The sequence below is a fragment of the Triticum urartu genome, chromosome 4A, assembly GCF_056163025.1.
Source record: "Triticum urartu cultivar PI428250 chromosome 4A, HENAU_Tu73, whole genome shotgun sequence".
Classification (NCBI taxonomy): domain Eukaryota; kingdom Viridiplantae; phylum Streptophyta; class Magnoliopsida; order Poales; family Poaceae; genus Triticum; species Triticum urartu.
Genome location: NC_141876.1, coordinates 408,785,571 through 408,806,789, shown reverse-complemented (window position 1 = coordinate 408,806,789; position 21,219 = coordinate 408,785,571). Strand labels below are relative to the sequence as shown.

General features: G+C 42.6%; 1 protein-coding gene across 2 annotated transcripts; it reads right to left on the bottom strand.

The window, feature by feature from the left end:
- Nucleotides 1-980: 980 nt before the first annotated feature.
- Nucleotides 981-6,556, bottom strand: LOC125551853 (uncharacterized). Of its 2 annotated transcripts, XM_048715222.2 has the most exons (13): nucleotides 6,272-6,556; nucleotides 5,412-5,485; nucleotides 4,852-4,935; nucleotides 4,649-4,729; nucleotides 3,601-3,681; nucleotides 3,374-3,466; nucleotides 2,567-2,746; nucleotides 2,403-2,470; nucleotides 2,230-2,290; nucleotides 1,948-2,001; nucleotides 1,777-1,866; nucleotides 1,480-1,546; nucleotides 981-1,369 (listed from the first exon to the last, which is right to left on the bottom strand). In XM_048715222.2, exons 1-13 carry the CDS (start codon nucleotides 6,408-6,410, stop codon nucleotides 1,278-1,280), a joined length of 1,164 nt encoding a protein of 387 aa, XP_048571179.1. In that variant the 5' UTR covers nucleotides 6,411-6,556; the 3' UTR covers nucleotides 981-1,277. The 2 variants fall into 2 exon arrangements, with proteins under 2 accessions (XP_048571179.1, XP_087374622.1); XM_087518496.1 differs by having other exon boundaries at nucleotides 1,777-2,001.
- Nucleotides 6,557-21,219: the final 14,663 nt, after the last annotated feature.

The window sequence follows — 21,219 nt, the reverse complement described above, 5'->3', positions numbered from 1 at the left end:
GTTTAATGTGCTCCGATGCTCTTAAATTGGAATAGATAGTTGTTGTTTTTTTCGAAGAAGGCGTGGAGCGGAAGAGATGGTGACAGGGGGCCAATTTCGTACGCAGCACTGCTACATTTGGTGCCACGCTCGCGTCCTGAGGGCGCATCGTTTATACGATGGTCGATGATACTACGTACATACGCTTTTCCCATTGAAACTTTTTTGCTCCACTGAGTGCTTGTTCCTAGCATTGAAATTGAAATTGAAATTGAAACTCCACCATTGATTGATTGATCCGACCGGGACACTCCACCCACGCTACACTGGGCTGCGTCGTCGGAGTCGGAGGGAGGGAGAGAGAGCACAGCAGTTGCTCCGACAGAGCGATCACTCTCGCATCATTTGATGGATGGATGGATCCAACTTTGGTGATATATTCCTCCTGTCCGGGCCTTTGGCGGCCAGGAACATGAGCACATTCCCCCACTCCGATCGCTCTCACGCAATTAAGCCCGATGCCCGCCTGCTTGTTCCCCTCCGCCTCCGTGTCCCTCCCTTGTTCCATTCGTCTCCTCCCGCTTTCTGCTCTCTTTCTTTCTTTTGATGATCCTCTTCATCTGACAAGGAAAAAGGCAAGGATGATGATGTGATGGGGGGCTTTCCCTGCCGGCGATGACCGTGCGTGGGATTGGGATTGGGATTGGGATTGGGATTGGGGATTGGGAGGGGATCGGCCACGTGAAAAGGCCCCGCATGAGCCCATGATACGTCCTTCTCCGCGGTGATGGCACCGCCGCGCCGGGGGAAGGCGACGAATCCACAAGCCCACTGCGCGCGCACCACACGACACTCGTGCCTATTTTCGCACGTTTCACGCAAGCCGCCACCAAATATACCGGCAAATGTACTGTATTTGGTCAAGTTTTCATAAGGCGGCGGCCTGACACAAGTAATAGTATTGCCAATCTATCATCTATATCGTACCATGACATACGGCGGAACAGATCAAAATGGAGTTTTCAGCAACGTTGAGTTGAGGGTTTTGAGTATGTAAAATGTTGTTACACAAGACTTTGATGACCTATAACACAAACACTGCGATCCGACTGCTTACACAAGAAAGAAACAAGAAACCTCTATGTTCTGGGATCAAATAATTAGCAAAAGTCGACCAACTAGGAACTGTATTATAATAATATAATATTGACCAAAATTCCTCCTGAGCTCTCTGCTCGCCTTTCCAGGGCTACCGTCCTACTGGCTGCCTGCCTGCCTAGATGCTGCTCAACTTGGATTTACCCCAGCTTTCCGATCTCCATCTTCTTCTTGATCGCACGATGACCATGGTACACAAAAGAATCTATGATGCCTGCCACGGTGAATATGCCTGCCACCAGAGTGAAGATCAACCATGGGTTAGAAATTTCTATCACCTCTGCCATGCGGATATATTTTGGAAGGAAAGCACCAACGTATGGTTACAAGTGTATCACACACCTCCAACAATAGCACATATGTTTGTCAGGAAGTGAAGAAGCGATGTGTTCTCTTCAGTAAAATCAACCTGTCAAAGTGCCACCTCATGATAAGAAACAAACGAACCTAATGGATTAAATGCAGTGTATGCTTCTTTTCGAGCATACAGCACTATATATAGTCATGATATAGGTCTCTTTTTTCGGGGGCGGACAAGCTTTGTTTCTATACAAAGTTGCAGACTATCAGTAGATGAACTCTCAAGTGCAGCTCAAGCTTCAACAGTAACAACATAAAATAAAAGAGATCCTTTCTAACCTGAATCGGTGAAAATTCATAGAAGAAATATACACCGGGCGGGGGCCTCGGGAGGCCAATTGCTTCTCTAAAGTGCTCCGTCACAGAAAACTGCACGTGGAAGTTAAGTATTGGCCAGAAACTTTGGCTTGGTAATAAAAAGTAAACATTAAAAAAAACCATGATGTTTACCTGATTTGAGTGAATCTTTCGCCCCCTAATATCTGTATAGATAGTAGGAACAACCTGTATAAAAAAGAGATGATTAGCAAACTGACGCAGAAGGTCGGCATCTCTTCATAAACATAGCAGTGTAATAGTGAACAGAACAATCGACTAGTTGTACTGAACTGGGTTTTCCCCTTTTATTTTCTAATTTGTAAGACTCTGTTCCGTTAACCCGGCTTCCCGTTTGGGAGGCATGTGCAGACCAATTGAGGAATATGATAGCTTGATCAGTGTCTAACATCTTACCTTCACAAAATACTGGTACATCCCTGTTAATCCAGTTGTCTGCTCCTGTTTCCACTCTACACTGAAATACTCGAGAGAATCAGGGACATGGAAAATTGTGAACCAAAGAGAGACAAAAAAAAGTTGTTCGGCTTCATGAATTGAGAAACTGATCAGTAAGCACAGAATCGTACCCATCAAGAGGATTGATAACACCAGGAAACTCTTTCCCAAAGGACAGTTTGTTTATCTTGTGGCTTATCTGTTTCAGGGAAAGGGGGTAGTCGGCCATTAAAGGTCCATGTTTATGTTCAATACAATAATTGGACTGTAAATAGAAGGAAATAATTCTACTTGCATTGTAATTTTCTGGCTGGAAGTTCAACATATCTTGAAGGAAGTTGAATGCATGGTCCAAGCTTTTTCCTGGGGCAAAGTGAAAATTTCCAGCAACTTTATTGACATCTACAAACCCATGAATGTTGCAACCTTCGCCTTGTTCGTCTTTTAACCTTTGAACGAAGCCCTCTCTCTTGCACTGAAGAGCATGTAAAGAAAGGAAAATAACAATAAGCAAAATACCAAAAGGCAGTCCACACTGATCAGTGGCAGACAGCAGCGACAGTAAACTAACTTCATAAAAGAACGGAACAGAATGCAATAATAAGCTAAAGGGATTTATATATTCATGTGACTTTCAAAAAAATTAATCAATGTGTTCTAAATAGAAGCTAATGAGAAGTGTGATATTTACCTAACAATAACACAAAAACAGTTGTATTATAAAATTCTTCTTTTGATGAACGCACACTTCATAGCCAATGGGAATGCTTACTAGCATATCACTAGATGAAGACCAAGTTGCTACTAGCATATGACAACATCAGGATGAATCTGTTAAGTATGAAGATACATGACTTAACGTATGTCGCAGGTACAAATTAGTCAGCTTGTGCTCTACCACATGTGGTTTACTGAGTTTATAATTAACTGTTGTAAGCTATTGCTTTAATAACTTCCTTTTTAGTAGATAAACAGACAGAGGACCCAAGGAATACATCACATGTCACTATGGGGAACTACAGAGATAGTATTTGCTAAGAACAATGTACAGGAACAAGATTATGCTATCAAATAGAAGTGGAGGAACATGAATGTCCAATACCTGATCAATTGATTCTACGTTAGTGAGTGCCCAACCTTTCTTCCGATAGGAATCACGAACTTCTTCACAGGAGTTACAACACTGGTCATCTGACTGGTATAATTGTAAGTGCAATATTAATGATATTTTCAATCTAAATGAAATTATTGCAGTAATAAGCTTAAGTATATGGTCAGGGTCATAAGAATGACATAAACACATGATATCATTGCACTAGAGATACCTACCTCTTCGGAACCATAACAAGACCCACAGTAAACCTCATTGTGGTCAAGCCTTCCACCATGATTCTGCAATGGTCTTTCAATCTAGAAGAGGATCCAGAAGTTAGCTCAAAGTCAAGGAAGAATGATACCCCATTACATGCATATGTTGTGCACATATATTTAATCTTTAATAGGAAAAACATATCAGTCACTTCAAGGCACCACCCACCAGGCCACCATGCTCTGAATATGCACGAATTGTAATTGGTTTCTCAATTGTGTTTTTTTTTGAGAATCACAGTACAGACGCACGCTCACAAATATTTACATACACTCACCCCTATGAACGCACACATGCACACCCTACCCCTATGAAAACCTCTGAAAGACTGAGCCGGCGGGTCTTGAGATTGACAAAGCGTCAAACCTCCTAACCATCCAACCACAGGTTGGTTCTGTGTTGTGGTTTCCAATATATAACATGAAGAGTTACTCCCTGTGTTTCAAATATACGGCCTATTCTTGTGGTTTGCTATTAACAAATACTATAACATGCATGCAAATTTAAGATTTTGTTTTCTTTTATTTAATCATATTCCCTCCTCCTTTAACATCAATGAGTAAACAACCATAATAACACCATGAATAGCATGGCCCTTCAAATATTATTTCAGTTGCGTGGCCTACTTGTTGGTCCCCGTACTTGAAAAAAATATGCATTATAAGCACAAACAAAGGGAGTAATACAGTAATACTTTATATTTCAACCCTAGGTGGTTCTCAAAAGGCATAACATGAACAGTCACTATCAACTGCAAGGCAGCTAGCGAGCTTACAATACAACCATTCAAAATCCATGGAGGCAAAACTCATCAGCGATAGTATCGGCTATCTTGAGAGTAAAGAAAAAGATTCACAAATTCAAGATCTGGTTATACTATGATTGATCAATTGCAATGGATCTTGAATTAGCCATGCTAAAACACACAAGCAGTTCAAGTTATCATAAATTGTTAGATAAAAATACAATAGTTTCAATAACACACTACTTCAGTTTGGGAAAACGTACCTTAGGGGAACCAACTCCATCTTTTCTCGATTCAATTACATTACCAAGATGATCAATTCTTTTCTTCATTATGTCATGTCTCTGCAAAGTAGTCATTCAGCATCTCAAACAAGATAACAAATATATGCAGTAGAGCTCGGCAAACATTTTACATGATGATAAAAATAGAAAAGAGGGAAACTGTTGAAAAGTGTATCACATACTATATCATAATGTTGCTCTCCACTGACATCCATAGTATCAATAGCAACAAGAGAACAGGGAAGAGCGGGGAATGTAACATCAAACTGCAAAAACAAACATGTTTATTAGCAATGTGAAAAGAATGGAAAGTGTCTCACCAGGAATGGCATATATGGTCTGGGCTTTGACGGCTTGGCAAATATTTTCAGCTAGCTGGCTATCACTAGTTATTTAAGGTTCTTATGACAGATCGCCCATACAACATCTAAGAATATCAAGCTCATTATTTCCCAACCTGTGGAGGTCTGGACTAGAAAATGAAGGCTGTCTAAGTCTAACAAGCAAATCAGTTCCAGACATTGTCAGAACGGAAGGTAAATAGAGTTTTAGAATATACAAAAAATGAAGCCAAACTGATAAAAATGCGCAATTGAGTATAATAAGATCTTAGTTACATGCTTTCAAAACGTCTAACAAGCATGGAAGGACCAACATTAAACACCAAAGAAATAGACGAAACTCGCTAGAAGTACCAGACAAATGGAAAGTTTGGAATGACAGAATGAGCATCTGCACTAACATTGATATGTAACCTTTCCCCTCTTGAGGTATCAACTGTGAGCTTACTCTCTGTAGCAGCATATAGATACAACCCTGCATATAAGTTAACACAGCAATAAGTTAATGCATAATGTGACCAAAGGGAAGCACCGCATTTCAGGAAAATATAGTTGCAACATGTAACAAGACCACCCCCCTTTACAGTTTTAGCATGCCAAATTAATTTATGAGCATAGTAAGATGGTAAGACACTGCATCGCTGCACCTTATATTGATCCTAAAAATCCTGAAACCTGTAGTGAGAACAAAATTATAGGTGCCCCCAATCTAATTCAACTCCAATTGGTTACATCAAAGTATATCAAATAAGTAATGGAACTCCATTTCTAGTACTCCCTCCGTCCCACGATGGTAGCTTATATGTTAACTAAACAAAGAAAAGAACTTCACCATGGTAGCAGCATAGCCAATCTAATGGATGCAAGATTAACCACATCAGCACATCGACACACAAATGTGCACGCACACACCATCCCGGGACTCTGATGTCATCAACTCATAAATAGCATCAAAATAGAACAAACAGCACCACTGGTAGAACTAGTCTAGTCCAAATGCATCTACCATGATAGTAATAGAATTGCGATTTTTTCATCCACTATTTTAATTTCTCAATTCAAACCAACAACATGGCCAACAAGCATACGTCTCAACCGCATCAAACATGCTCGATTTTCGCACCGAAACGCATGTAATTATCGGAAGGCAAGCAAAGCCATCGGGGACGGGACGGCGTGATCGAACTATGTCGGTGACAGAGTAAACGAAATTAAAAGGGATCTGGGACGGCGATGCGGGAGAAGGGGGGATGGTACGTACGGATCTCTGAGAAGAAGAGGAGGAGGATAGCGAGGGAGGAGACGATGGTGATGAGTCCCCCGGAGAGGGTGCGGCTGTAGAAGTCCTCGTTCACCTTGGGGTAGGCGTCGAGGCTCCTCAGCTTGCTCCACAGCTCCATCTCTCCCGCTCACACAGCCAGAGAGATCGCCGGAGCCTTGGGACGAGAGGAGATCTGCGTTGTCGCCGTCGCCGCCGCGACAAAACGGAGAGGGTGTTTCTGCAATTTGTCCGGGAGCAAAGGGGGGTAATTTCGTTTTGCGAGGCTTTTGTCTGGATTCGTATAGAAATGCTCCCCGCTGGGGCCTCGGGCGTAATTGCCCCGCGACCGTTTGCTTTTTTTTTTCCTTTTCTTTTACTTTACTAGTAAGTATGCACGTGCAATGCACGTATAATTATTGGTTGCATTTCAAGTAGATGCCAACATGTGGTAGATAAAAGATTGCTTTGCGTCTCGTGGTGTATAGGAAAGCTTGACAACGCATGAAACGATGAATGTTCATGTCTGATACACACAGTCACAAATATACATAAAACTGGAGAGTATAAATCAACTCATACAACTCGGTATTTCATGCCTCCGTTTACTCTTTATATGCATCAAGATGCTCTTGACATGTAAATGTTTAGTTCATTCTGCACGAAGTGTCAAAGCATTAAAAATTCAAAGCTAAACTTGGCAAGCAACATACACAATTCTACAATGTTTCCCCTCTTTCATCTGTGTTCATCCTCCTCCAAGCCAGCAAGCTTTCATGCCAAAATGCGAAAAGAACAATGCGCTGAATAAATACAAGGGTAGACATAGGAAAACAATAGTACAAAATAATATCCCGAAACACAATGGGGACATATGGAGAAGCACCAGTTGTAGAAAATAAGAAAAAATGCAAGTCATGACCATTTTTGATAGTTTTTCTTTACACCCACTTATGTGTAATACTATCAAACAATAAAAATAATTTGATGGTCATTAGTTCCTAACCATTAACCGAATGAACAGCGAAAGGACCTCAAAGTATTTATACGTAGAAGAATAGTAAAAAATATATTTATTTATAGATGGTTCATGTGAGAAAAAAAATCACATCTTGCAATTTAGACCATCCAACCCCTTTATAAAGTGAAAGGAGTTCCAAATGTAACAACTTAAAATAAACCAACTCCAGTAGTACAAGTGTTACAAATTAAGAAAAAACAAATAATGTGTTGATGACACATGTAAACGACATCTGCTAAGAAACACCCAAGATATAAAGATAGCACACTCTGGTTAGTAATGCATAGAAACCTTATTTTGAAAAATACAAGTCAGTACAGGCACGTCGTGTAAGTTCGCAAGAAACCATAAATGCTGGCTGGGCAGTTGTCTTACAAGCAACATAAATTACCGGCACTCCAACGGCATCCCCTGAGAAGGGGCGACCGGTGCGGCACCCTCGGCGGTTCACGAATTACCGGCACTCCGGCAGCATCCCCTGAGAAGGAGTTGTTGGTCCTTGGCTCCTTGTCACCGCCGAGTGGAGTCCGGTTGTGGTGGTTTTTCTTGGGAGAGATAGGATCGTGATCCAGGAGGTCGAGGTGATGGACGTGTCAATGTGTGCGAATATACCCGATTAGTTTCCTAATAAAATGCGATCGTGATCAGTTTCCTAATAAAACGTGATCATGATTAGTTTCATAAGAAGATGTGATCGTGATTAGTTTTCTAAGAAAACGCGATCATGATTATAGTTTCCTAATTGATCGGACGTGGAGTTTCATATGGTGAAGCACGGTCAGTCAATGTAAATTGTTAAGTGCACACAAAGAATGGATTAGGTTAAGGCTAGCCGTTAGATTGAGTTTACTGGGCTTAATCATGCGGTCATAATGAATCCGTGTATGTTTTACGGGGTGCACGTAAGAAAGTTCTTGTTTGATTGTTTAATAGTAGTGGAGATACTCCCTCCGTCCGAATTACTTGTCTTAGATTTGTTTAGATACGGAGGTATCTAGCACTAAAATGAGTCTAGATACATCCGTATCTAGAAAAATCCAAGACAGGTAATTCGGAACGGAGGAAGTATATCTCTACTCCTAATGTTTTAGTTGGTTGAATAGTACCACGGTTTATTTTCTTCTGGTTATATTTCGTCTGATTTATTTTCATTCAGTTTATCTTCGTCTTACATCCCACCATCATATCTCCTCACGTTGATTTTTTCACCCTCACAATAAAAACTTTCCTAACTTTTTTAAAGTTTCCTAACTAGACATGTTATAAACGGGCAGAAACCGATAGCACGTTACCAATAAAAACTTTCCTAACCTTTTCATCTTTCCTAACTAGCCACGTTACGAACCAGCAGGAACCAATAGCACGTTACCAAACAATAAAATCCAGTTTTCTGGTAATTAATTCTTAATATCAACTTTCCTAACGCAACGATCCGTACTTTCCTAATAATTAAATAAAGTATGCGGTGACAATTTGTCTCATTTGTTCCTATCCATCCAAAAAACGCCATTCAACCTACCGTGTTTCTGTATGGAAGATATCCTAGATTAATAGGACGTGATCGTGGTCTGGTTTGATCGCACATGACGCGACGCACTTCGTAAAAGGAGCGTCGCACGCATTCCTCGCCAGACTTCACGGCGCCTTCCATCCTCCATGTCTACTGTCAGACCACGCAATACCTTCTCCCATTCTCCAGCGGTTCCGCATCTGAAAGAACATGCAGTGCCCCCATGTTTGGTTTTGGTAATTGATGGCAATCTCGATGGACTAATGGTTGCCTTGAGTTATATTTGAAGATTTTGTCCATAGACTTTTCTTGGAGTACATGTGTTGGTTTCAAAAAGAGTTTGTGTCGACCAAGGTGTTATTCAAGGAATTATCCAAAGATTGGTCATGTGAGAGTTGAGCTTATTGCAAGCATGTCTTGAAGAAGAAGATTGTGTGATCATTCATGTCTACCTTCAAGACATCATCCAAATGAAGAAAATTGGAAAGGTTCAAGGTTGATCAAGACTAAGTCAAGAGTGAATCAAGTTGATCAACTCACAAAGCGCAGAAGATGTACCGAGAGGGATCAAGTGATCCCATGGTATGGTAAGCATTGTCAATTACGCTTTGTGTACTAACCCATGGTCTTCGTGAGAGTTCTGTGTGGGATTAGGTTGCCGTGTGCAAGTTCAAGTGATGCATCACGAAGAGATCAAATGCTTGAAGCTTGCCGTCCATTGTGGTGACAATGGACTTGTGAAGATGTGCGGAAGAGTGGCTCACCCATATTGGAGTATGGGGAGCAATCTACTAGTCTTCATCGAGCCAACACAATCAAGAAAGGTGGTCCAACTTGAGGGAGTCAAGATCGTCATCATCTAGCTAAAGTGGACTATGTGCAAGACAAAGGTTTGCCCTTGATAGGTTTTCTATTTTACCGGTCTCATAGTGGTAGTTGGGAGACCGGGTTACAGGATCGATTGTCGTACTATCAAGGGGGGCTCTCGATGAGTAGCTTGATCGTATCGTTCGTTGAGAGCTCAAACAATTGCATCCTTACATAATCTTTCTTGTTTCTTGTTTGGTTCTCTTTGTGAGTCTTAGAGCTTATGGTCATCTTGATGACAAGCTCAAGTTCATCAAAAACGGAGTTCACTCGCATCTTCTATGATGTTTTCGATGTTGGAGGTTTTGCCGGTTCTTCTCGGTTGGAGGTTTCACTCCTCTTTTTGTTAGGCATACCTCCCCTGCCTCGTTGCTTTGATGCTACTTGTCGTCTTGTTTCCAACAAGCTTGAGTTTGCTCAATTCGGAGCTCATATGCAGAAGTTATGGCAGTTCTTGTTTTCTTGGAAGTGGCTTTTGTCTGGTCCCAGCGGTAGTACTGCGAGCCCAAGCGGTGCTACCGCTTGGAGCTCTTAGCCGTAGTACCGCTGCAGTGCCGCTCTTCTACCACCTCGATTTTGGGTTCTGCTCTTTTCGTGTCGGGTTTAGCAGTAGTTGCACGACGGTAAGGCACGGTATTACCACCTAAGCGGTAGTACCTCTCCGGTCGGGCGGTAGTACCGTTACTGCATTACTGCCGTTGTACACTACTCTGCCCTGCCTCTTTTGGTCCCGTGTTCTGCTCCTCCAGCGGTAGTACCGCTGGGGTGAGCGGTAGTACCGCTCATATGCGGTACTACCGCCCCAAGGTTCATGTTGTGTTGCTCCTTTTCCCTGCTTCTTCCGCCCGAGCGATAGTACCGCTCGTGTGCGGGCTGAGCACATAATGGGTGGATTTTTTTCCCTCCTATAAAAGGGGGTCTTCTTCCCCAATGAACCTCATTCTTCGAGCTCGTGTTTTCCCCCCATTGTTGACCTTCTTCAAGCTTGCTAACTCTCAATCCCTCCATGGATTCTTGCTAGTTTTTGAGGGAAAAGAGAGAGAGGAGATCTAGATCCACATTTCCACCAATCACTTTATCCTCTATGTGAGGGGAACCCCTTGGATCTAGATCTTGGAGTTCTTGGTGTTCTCCTTCTTGTTCTTCCTCTCATTTTCCTCCCTAGAATTAGTTGCTTCGGTGGAATTTGAGAGAGAAGGACTTGGGAACTCCGTGTGCCCTTGCCATTGCATTTGGTGCATCGGTTTGAGTTCTCCACGGTGATACGTGGAAGTGAAGTTTGAGAAGCTTATTACTCTTGGGTGTTTGGGAACCCTAGAGCTTGTTCCTCTTGGGTGCCTTGGCGCCCTAGACGGTTGGTGTTGTTCGGAGCTCAATCATTGTGGTGTAAAGCTCCGGGCAAGCGTCGGGGTCTCCAATTAGGTTGTGGAGATCACCCCGAGCAATTTGACGGGTACCGGTGACCGCCCCCCAAGGGTTGCCAAAGTGTACGGGTTCGGTGACCGCCCCCAAGGGTTGCCATTTGTACGGGTTCGGTGACCGCCCTCAAGGGTCCCTTAGTGGAATCACGGCATCTTGCATTGTGCAAGGGCGTGAGGAGATTACAGTGGCCCTAGTGTCTTCTTGGGGAGCATTGTGCCTCCACACCGCTCCAAACAGAGATTAGCATCCGCAAGGGTGTGAACTTCGGGATACATCATCGTCTCCGCGTGCCTCGATTATCTCTTACCCGAGCCCTTTACTTATGCACTTTACTTTGTGATAGCCATATTGTTTCTTGTCATATATCTTGCTATCACTTTAGTTGCTTGTCTTGCTTAGCGTTAGTTGTTGGTGCACATAGGTGAGCCTAGTTGTTTTAGGTTTTGTGCTTGTCAAATGAACCGCTAGGTTTATTCCGCATTTGTTCAAGCCTAAACCGTAATTATTTTAAAGGGATTTTTGTATTCGTGACACTAGTTGGGTCACGCTGGACTGATTTGCCCCTATTTTTTCAACAATTACGGTTTTGCCCATCTCACTTCACTCGCCTTGTGTTTTTGCCCTTCCGGGGCGGTTCCGACCAGTGAGCAATCGCCACGTGGTGAACCGTGATTGGTTGGAACTGCCCCGAAAGGGCAAAAACACAAGGCGAGTGAAGTGAGTTGGGCAAAACCACAATTGTTGAAAAAATAGGGGCAAATCAGTCGAGCGTGACCCAACTAGGGGCACGAATACAATTGTTCCTATTTTAAAACGCCTATTCACCCCCCTCTAGGCGACATCCACGATCTTTCAATTGGTATCAGAGCCTCGTCTCTCTTTATTAGGCTTTACCGCCTAGAGAGTAAAGATGTCGACTAGGGGATTAGGATTGTCTGACACTCTTAGTTTCAATGGCACAAATTTTGATGTTTGGGTAATTCGCATGCTTAATCTCTTTAGGGTCATGGACCCAAAATTAGAGCGAATTGTAGATATGAGTTTTTCTCCTCCAAAGGATCCCAAAAGATTATCTTTAGAGGATGAGAAAAACTCTTATCTCAATGCTCAAGCTTCTAATGTGCTTTTCGATGCTTTGATAAATGTAGTTATATTTCAACTCATGCCATTTCGGGATGCTCATGAGTTGTGGACAAAGCTTCAAGATAAATATGGCGTGCCCAAGTTTTATGGGGATGATTGTTCTCCCTCCACCTCCGGCCGTGTTGAGTTCTCAACTTCTTCTACTTCACCTACATATGGTTTGCCACAAGGTAATGAAATGGTGAGTAGTGTTGGTCATTGCAATGATGATAGTATGCTTATTGTGGATGATACTTCATCACTATCTTATTGCAATGCATCTTCTTTGGACTTTAACACTTCGAGCACCATACATGTTTCACACGCTTGTGTTGATAGTCCTTGCATATCATGTAAAAATTGCTTGACTAAATCTCATGATGATATGCTTGCTATATCTTGTTGCCATGATAAAAATGCATGTATTTCCTCAAGTTGTTGTGCTAACAATGTAAAGGAAACCCAACACTCCATGGAACAAGATGTGGTCTTGGATGGTCCTTCAAGGGATCCTACATCATCATCTATTGCATTTTTCCTTATGGCCAAGGCTTCAAAGGTATCTCCCACTTTGAATCCCAATATATCTTGTGATGATATTGATGATGGCAAGAATGATGATGATGTTGGTTATGATGAAGAGAATAATGATGTTGCCTCCTTAAAAATTAAGGGGGAAATGATTTTTAAAGCTCTTCTTAAGAATAAAATTGCTCGTTCTAACTTCATGGAAATCATGTCTATTGCTATTGAGGGCAAGAAGTATATTGATGAGTTGGAATCTCGTCTTGAGGAACATGAGGTCACCATTGATAAAATGGAAGGTTATGAGCGTGATTACGCTAATAAAATTGCGGACCTATCTCAAGCTCTTGAACTTGAACAAACCACCAAGGAATCTCTTGAGGAGACTTTTGCTCTAGAATTATCTAGAGTGAGGGAATCTCGTGATAGAGCTCTTGAGGTGGCCAATGATTTTGAAACTAAAAATGAGGAGCTTGAAGTTGCGCATGCTAAACTCCTTGAGGATTTTGAGCACCTCGAAAATGGCTCAAGGGTCATTAAGAGTGAGCTCATCGAACTCACCGAGTCCCATGCTCAACTTAAAGCTTCATATTCTAAAAAGCTTGCCAAGTTGTATTTCTCCTCTTGTTGCTAATGATGATACTTGTGCTACTAACTCTATCTCTTGTGAAGCATCCATATTGAAGGAGAATGTTGAGCTAAGGGCTCAACTTGAGTTCTAGCAATTTTGGAATGTTGGAAGAAAATCATGTAAAGCTCACAAGCTCTCATGATGATCCTCTAGTATCCCATAATGTGCTAAAATTAGCTCATGAGGCCATGCTTGCTAAGGTAACATCTAGTGAGCCTCGTGTGGATACTAGCACTACTTCTAGTCAAAATGCTATATTGCCATGTGCTAGTCCTTGTAATTCATCTACTCACAATGTTGGTACATCTTGTGATGAATTGCTTTCCTTGCCGTGTTGCTCTAATGATAAAGCTTATACTTTCTCTAGTACTTGTGTTGAGACTAACCATGTAGAGGAAATCAAAGAGCTCAAGGCCCAAGTCACTTCTTTGAAGAAAGACTTGGAAAAGAGTCATGAAGGGAAATCCACACTCAACAATATCTTGAGTGTGCAAAAATCCCCCAATGACAAAGGTGGACTTGGATTCGACTCCAATAAGAAGAAGAAGTCCAACATGATCAAGAAGAAGGGCCAAGAACAAGTCAAGAATTCGGCCAAGATTATTTGCTTCAAGTGCAAAATTGAAGGGCATCATGTTAGATCTTGCCCATTGAAGAAGAAGTCTATTAATGACAAGCAACAAGGGAAGAGGCCACAAGTTCATTCTCATGCTAAACCTCAAGTTGAAGAAAGGCCTCTTCCCAAGAAGACTCAAGCTAATGCTTCTCAAGTTGAGAAATCAAGTGAGAAGAAAGTGAAGAGTAGACATTGCTACCTATGTCGTGAGAAAGGTCACCTCGCTTCTTCATGCACTAGTGGTAACTTATCCAACCCAATTATTATTGATGATGTCTATTCTCTTGGGAAGGATAAGGTTGGCAATGTGGTTGCCAAGTTTGTTGGTACTCAAAGTGGTGTCAAGAAAAGAACCATTTGGGTAGCCAAGCCTATTGTGACTAACCTCTTAGGACCCAACTTGGTTGGGGACCAACTAGCTCATACTTGATCAATAGGTGTTGATGGAGGTCATTGGAGACTTGGCTACATTATGAAGAATTAAGGGGACTTCATTATTCTTATTGTCTCAAGCCAAGTCATTCGGATTATCAAGTTTCTATCTTATATCCAACGTTCCTCCTTGCGGTAACTCATGCTTAAATTGTTTACATTGAAAGTTACTTGCCCCTTTGCATGTGTTTGTATATGTTGTGCTTCCAACTTGATTATGTTGAGCAATCAAGTATGTGTGTGTTGGTTTGCACATCATGTACATGTGTGTCGTTCATTGAGCCTTTGTGCTTCTTGGTCATATCTTAGTTGGCTCTTTTGAGAGATTAATGGAATATCCCATTATGGGGGAGTGATGTGCTTTGTGCACTTCACAATCCTATAAAGGTGGGTACATGGGGAATACCACTTAGTATTAATATTGCAAGCTTATCTAGTCACTATGTGGTATGTCTTCTCATGAGAAACTCAAATTCTAAATAGTCCATTAATTATCTCTTGTTTGGATCCTTTTTTTGCCTCTTGTTCATCCTTTTTGGTAACACATTATGGGGGAGTAATATGCTATGTGTATATTACTAGCCTAGAAAATGTGTACATTTGAGATTTTGTCACCTAGAGTTGATATTGTTAATTATCTTGTTCCTAGGTGGCATGTTAGCTCTACAAGTTGCAATTTGCTTTTTGTTTGGTGTGAAGATGATGTCGGATATCCTTGCTATCTACCACCGGGAATTATTTCCATTTACTTCTTGTCTTTTGACAATTGGTACTCACTTGTGTGGTAGACATTATTGATCATCTTTGCATTGGCGTTTGCTTTTTTTTCCCTTCCCTTTGCCAAGGTTAGTATCAACTCCCTTTGTCTTCCATACCACTTGTGGATCTTGTTTATTTCTTAATCTTGTCTAGTGTTTTCTAGATATAGTGAAAGTGGTGATCCCACCTTGTGCATTTTGTATTCAAATGCAAATTCTCTCTAATGCACTAGTCATGGGGGAGCTATCCTATTTTTCTATAAAACACTCGTCTTGTGATCCTTATCAAGTGTGTGTTGGTGGAAGGCAAGCCGTTTTCGTTTTGGTACTTTGTGCCATCATGAAACTTTGTTTGGATCCATCCTCTCTTTTAGGAGTTTGATATCTTTTATTTTGAGTGTGCCAATGGTCTCATTCCTTGATGTATCTTTCATTGGATATCCTCCAAGTAATGATTTATTCATTTGGTATCTTTTCTTCTCTTGGCATTTCTTTGTCATTTGGTTTCGGTTCTTGAAAGTCTTGAGCATGCATTTTAAATTCTTGTAGTATCTTTGGCATGCTTTCTTTCTTTGACCCAATATATAGGGAAACTCCACCAAGTCTCAAAATGCATGAGATGTGTATGAAATTCATTTCCTTCTCTTTTTGCACATATCTATGTGGAGTTTGTCCTATGTATTGTTGGTTCTCTAACTCTTTGGTCCCAATGATTTTGGGCACCATTTTGTTTGTGTTGTTGTTCTAGGAACAATTGGAGATGCATTGGACGCCCGGCTCACTCACAAGGAAGGTGGTGTCACCATGTACTTATTGGAGTCAAGCTAGGATGATCAATGAACTACTATCTACCTTTAATTGGTATCTAGTACATCATTCCAATGACATCTCGGTAACAAGTATCTCTTCATGCACTCTTCCTTGCTTTCAACCTTGTGTAGGTTGCATCTTAGCATGATATTCATTCCATCTTATGATACTTGTTTCCTTTCTCAAAGCATCTCAACGATGATCTCATGTTTCTAGTTGTGATGTCTTTGATGGTTGTGTAGTAGGAATTCATTTATATACCATAAGACCATATCTAGCCATGTGCTATGCTTTCAAGCAAATATCTTATTGGTATATTTATGATTTCCTTGTGGATATCTTGTTCTTTCCTTTTTGTAACTATTTTGTGTGTATATCCTTCTTTGTAGATATATATCATCATGATTTCGTCTACCTAGAATCTTATACACCTGAGAGAAGTCGCATATCTAGTTGATATCCTTTCTTTCACGTCCACCTTGTCTTTCTTATGTTATTTCTTTTGTGGCTCCATGAAAGCTTTTGCCTTGATTGCGCGTCTTCTATCGTTGCATCTTGATGCACTCTTGTGTGGTGAAGTTTTTTCCTCATGCTTATCTTTACGAGGCTTTTGCCATCTTAATTGGTATCCCTTGTCTTGATGAGGCTTTCATCTTCTATCTTCACCACGGGTTGTCACAAGCATAGGTTCTTTATTTGCTTATTAGTAAGCTTGTGAACCCATTTGCTAGTGGTGTGTGGGAATGATAGGCCTTGCACCGTGTGCCTCATTCTTTCAAGACTTTATTAATGCTTAATGCTCATCCGTACATTAGTCTTCTCAAGTGCATTGCCTTGACTCACACACATCATTTTGGTTGAGCCCATTCTTAAGTTGCCTCTTTCACTTGTTGCTCAACCATGTGTTTGTTGCAAGTACTAGGCTTAGTTTCCTATATGCTCACTTGCACTTGTTGTTAGTTTCTATTGATTTTGGGGGAGCTATGATCCTATTTTGTGCACTTTGTATCCAAATACAAATATTCTTATGTGTGCACAAATCATGGGGAGCTTCTCTAGTTTCTTTAGAACATTTCTTTGCTCATATCATAATATCTTCTATTCTTGTGGCTCGTAGGATCATTGGTCTAGTTGGTTCAATTGGTATCTTTTGATAGCTTGCTTCAATTGGTATCTTTTGATTGCTTGATTCTCTCTTTGTTATGTCTTTGTGGCATATCCTTCTTTTGCAATCTTTGGGCCTCAATATAGTTTGTCTTTCTCCAAGTATTTACCGTTGGATATGTGTATTGCATTCCACTCTCTTGTTGAGAAATACACAACTTATGGAGGAACTCAATCTATATTGGCCTTCGAAGCATTTCGCCCATTTTGGCAGTGGATGCCAATGGGGGAGAAGTTTCAGAGAGTTTTGTGGAGGTTTCAGAGAGTTTTGTGGAGAAGTATTTAGAGTTTTCTCCTTGCTTTGGTTTTGTTCCTAAGCATTTGCATCTCATACACATGCATCATTGGTTGTTGCATTGCATGGTGATGCATTATTCCTTATATAAACTCTCTTGAAAGTGATTGTCATCAATTACCAAAATGGGGGAGATTGAAAGAACATGTGGTGCCCCCATGTTTGGTTTTGGTAATTGATGACAATCTCGATGGACTAATGGTTGCCTTGAGTTATATTTGAAGGTTTTGTCCATAGGCTTTTCTTGGAGTACATGTGTTGGTTTCAAGGAGAGTTTATGTCAACCAAGGTGTTATTCAAGGAATTATCCAAAGATTGGTCATGTGAGAGTTGAGCTTATTGCAAGCATGTCTTGAAGAAGAAGATTGTGTGATCATTCATGTCTACCTTCAAGACATCATCCAAATGAAGAGAATTGGAAAGGTTCAAGGTTGATCAAGACTAAGTCAAGAGTGAATCAAGTTGATCAACTCACAAAGCGCAGAAGATGTACCAAGAGGGATCAAGTGATCCCATGGTATGGTAAGCATTGTCAATTACGCTTTGTGTACTAACCCATGGTCTTCGTGAGAGTTCTGTGTGGGGTTAGGTTGCCGTGTGCAAGTTCAAGTGATGCATCACGAAGAGATCACATGCTTGAAGCTTTTCGTCCATTGTGGTGACAATGGACTTGTGAAGATGTGCGGAAGAGTGGCTCACCCATATTGGAGTATGGGGGAGCAATCTACTAGTCTTCATCGAGCCAACACAATCAAGAAAGGTGGTCCAACTTGAGGGAGTCAAGATCGTCATCATCTAGCTCAAGTGGACTATGTGCAAGACAAAGGTTTTCCCTTGATAGGTTTTCCATTTTACCGGTCTCATAGTGGTAGTTGGGAGACCGGGTTATAGGATCGATTGTCGTACTATCAAGGGGGGATCTCAATGAGTAGCTTGATCGTATCGTTCGTTGAGAGCTCAAACCATTGCATCCTTGCATCATCTTTCTTGGTTTTTGTTTGGTTCTCTTTGTGAGTCTTAGAGCTTGTGGTCATCTTGATGACAAGCTCAAGTTCATCGAAAACAGAGTTCACTCGCATCTTCTATGATGTTTTCGATGTCGGAGGTTTTGCCGGTTCTTCTCGGTTGGAGGTTTCACTCCTTTTTTTATTAGGCATACCTTCCCTGCCTCGTTGTTTTGATGCTACTTGTCGTCTTGTTTCCAACAAGCTTGAGTTTGCTCAATTCGGAGCTCATATGCAAAAGTTATGGCAGTTCTTCTTTTCTTGGAAGTGGCTTTTGTCTGGTCCCAGCGGTAGTACCGCGAGCCCAAGCGGTGCTACCGCTTGGAGCTCTCAGCCGTAGTACCGCTGCAGTGCCGCTCTTCTACCACCTCGATTTTGGGTTTTGCTCTTTTCGTGTCGGGTTTAGCAGTAGTTGCATGGCAGTAAGGCACGGTAGTACCGCCTAAGCGGTAGTACCGCTCTGGTCGGGCGGTAGTACCGCTACTGCATTACTGCCATTGTACACTACTCTGCCCTGCCTCTTTTGGTCCCGTGTTCTGCTCCTCCAGCGGTAGTACCGCTGGGGTGAGCGGTAGTACCGCTCATATGCGGTACTACCGCCCCAAGGTTCATGTTGTGTTGCTCCTTTTCCCTGCTTCTTCCGCCCAAGTGTTCTTCCCCCATTGTTGACCTTCTTCGAGCTTGCTAACTCTCAATCCCTCCATGGATTCTTGCTAGTTTTTGAGGGAAAAGAGAGAGGAGATCTAGATCCACATTTCCACCAATCACTTTCTCCTCTATGTGAGGGGAACCCCTTGGATCTAGATCTTGGAGTTCTTGGTGTTCTCCTTCTTGTTCTTCCTCTCATTTTCCTCCCTAGCATTAGTTGCTTCGGTGGGATTTGAGAGAGAAGGACTTGGGCACTCCGTGTGCCCTTGCCATTGCATTTGGTGCATCGGTTTGAGTTCTCCATGGTGATACGTGGAAGTGAAGTTTGAGAAGCTTATTACTCTTGGGTGTTTGGGCACCCTAGAGCTTGTTCCTCTTGGGTGCCTTGGCGCCCTAGACGGTTGGTGTTGTTCGGAGCTCAATCATTGTGGTGTAAAACTCTGGGCAAGCGTCGAGGTCTCCAATTAGGTTGTGGAGATCACCCCGAGCAATTTGACGGGTACCGGTAACCGCCCCCAAGGGTTGCCAAAGTGTACGGGTTCGGTGACCGCCCCCAAGGGTTGCCATTTGTATGGGTTCGGTGACCGCCCTCAAGGGTCCCTTAGTGGAATCACGGCATCTTGCATTGTGCGAGGGCGTGAGGAGATTACGGTGGCCCTAGTGGCTTCTTGGGGAGCATTGTACCTCCACACTGCTCCAAACGGAGATTAGCATCCGCAAGGGTGTGAACTTCGGGATACATCATCGTCTCCACGTGCCTCGGTTATCTCTTACCCGAGCCCTTTACTTATGCACTTTAATTTGTGATAGCCATATTGTTTCTTGTCATATATCTTGCTATCACTTAGTTGCTTATCTTGCTTAGCGTAAGTTGTTGGTGCACATAGGTGAGCCTAGTTGTTTTAGGTTTTGTGCTTGTCAAATTAACCGCTAGGTTTATTCCGCATTTGTTCAAGCCTAAACCGTAATTATTTTAAAACGCCTATTCACCCCCCTCTAGGTGACATCCACGATCTTTCAGCATCCCTGTAACACCAACAGGCTCGCAGCCTCCCGGCCGCTGATCCTCCGTCATAGTCTTCGACCCCTTCCCGCACCCCGCCAGCGCGACATCCGCTGCCCCGCTCGCACATGTCGGTGTTGGTCAGTGTCTATCTCGCTTATCCCGCGGCGGAGCTCTCCCCATCGTTGTCGGTGCCATGGCCATCTTGCACATGGAGCCACCTCCGCCAGCATCAACGACGAGCGCGACCCCGAGTACTGAGAGGCTATGCGAGGGCGATGAGGCCGAAGAGTCCAAGTTTGTCCCTTGGCCACCACCCTTCGTCTCGCACGCGACCACTGCACCATCTCGCTCGCACCGGCACGACACCCCCGCTACCATCCCTCGAACGACGCCCTATCCTCGCCTCCGGCTGCCTCCTGAATCCCCCCACCATCCTGCCTCACCTCGCCGACTCACTTGCACCTGGCAACCGCCGATGCCGGATCCCGTCTCCATGGTCAGTGTGGTCGGTCGCCTCCCGCTGTCTGGCCACTTCCATCTTCTCAAAGAAGCCGCCAGTCCTCCATCCTCTCAAAGAAGCCGACGACACTGGGCTCTTGTTGCCGAGTACGCACCTCCCCGTGTCCGGCCGGTGGCAGCATGTCGCATTGGTCGCCATACCACCCAGTAGACAACAGTAACTGCCTGGAGTGCCTTTCTCTGCCCGAAGATCTCATTTCCGATCTGGATTCCAGCAACTATGGGGCACAATAATCGCCACTTTTGTCTGCATAACCTTGCCATTAATTAATCCAAGTAAGCACTCCTTTTTTGCTTGTTGTATGTACCATGTGATAGTTGCTTGATTGCTTTTGTTGTTGTTGTCACTGGTTATCATGGGAGAGTTGGAGAGAGCACATGGATAAGCAGCTCGCCCGCTTCCTGAACCAAAATTTTGATTTTTGCATGAACGGTTGTTCTCTGTTCTCAGACTTTGTTTTGATTTTAGGTCTGTATGTATGAATGGTAGTGTTTGCTCGATGCTGATTGGTATAAGGACTAAAGGATGTATGTAGCCTTTTTATCTGTTGGACAATTGGATGTTTCACACTAACGTAATTGAGTGAGGCTTGATATTCAG

Bases quoted from the DNA above. Each gene is read 5' to 3' on its own strand.
- LOC125551853 (XM_087518496.1), bottom strand. From the start codon at position 6,410: ATGGAGCTGTGGAGCAAGCTGAGGAGCCTCGACGCCTACCCCAAGGTG. The intron at 2,747-3,373 runs GTATTGGACATT...CATGCTCTTCAG, and splicing joins ACGTAGAATCAATTGATCAG to TGCAAGAGAGAGGGCTTCGT. The intron at 1,547-1,776 runs GTTAGAAAGGAT...GCACTTTGACAG, and splicing joins ATGAATTTTCACCGATTCAG to GTTGATTTTACTGAAGAGAA.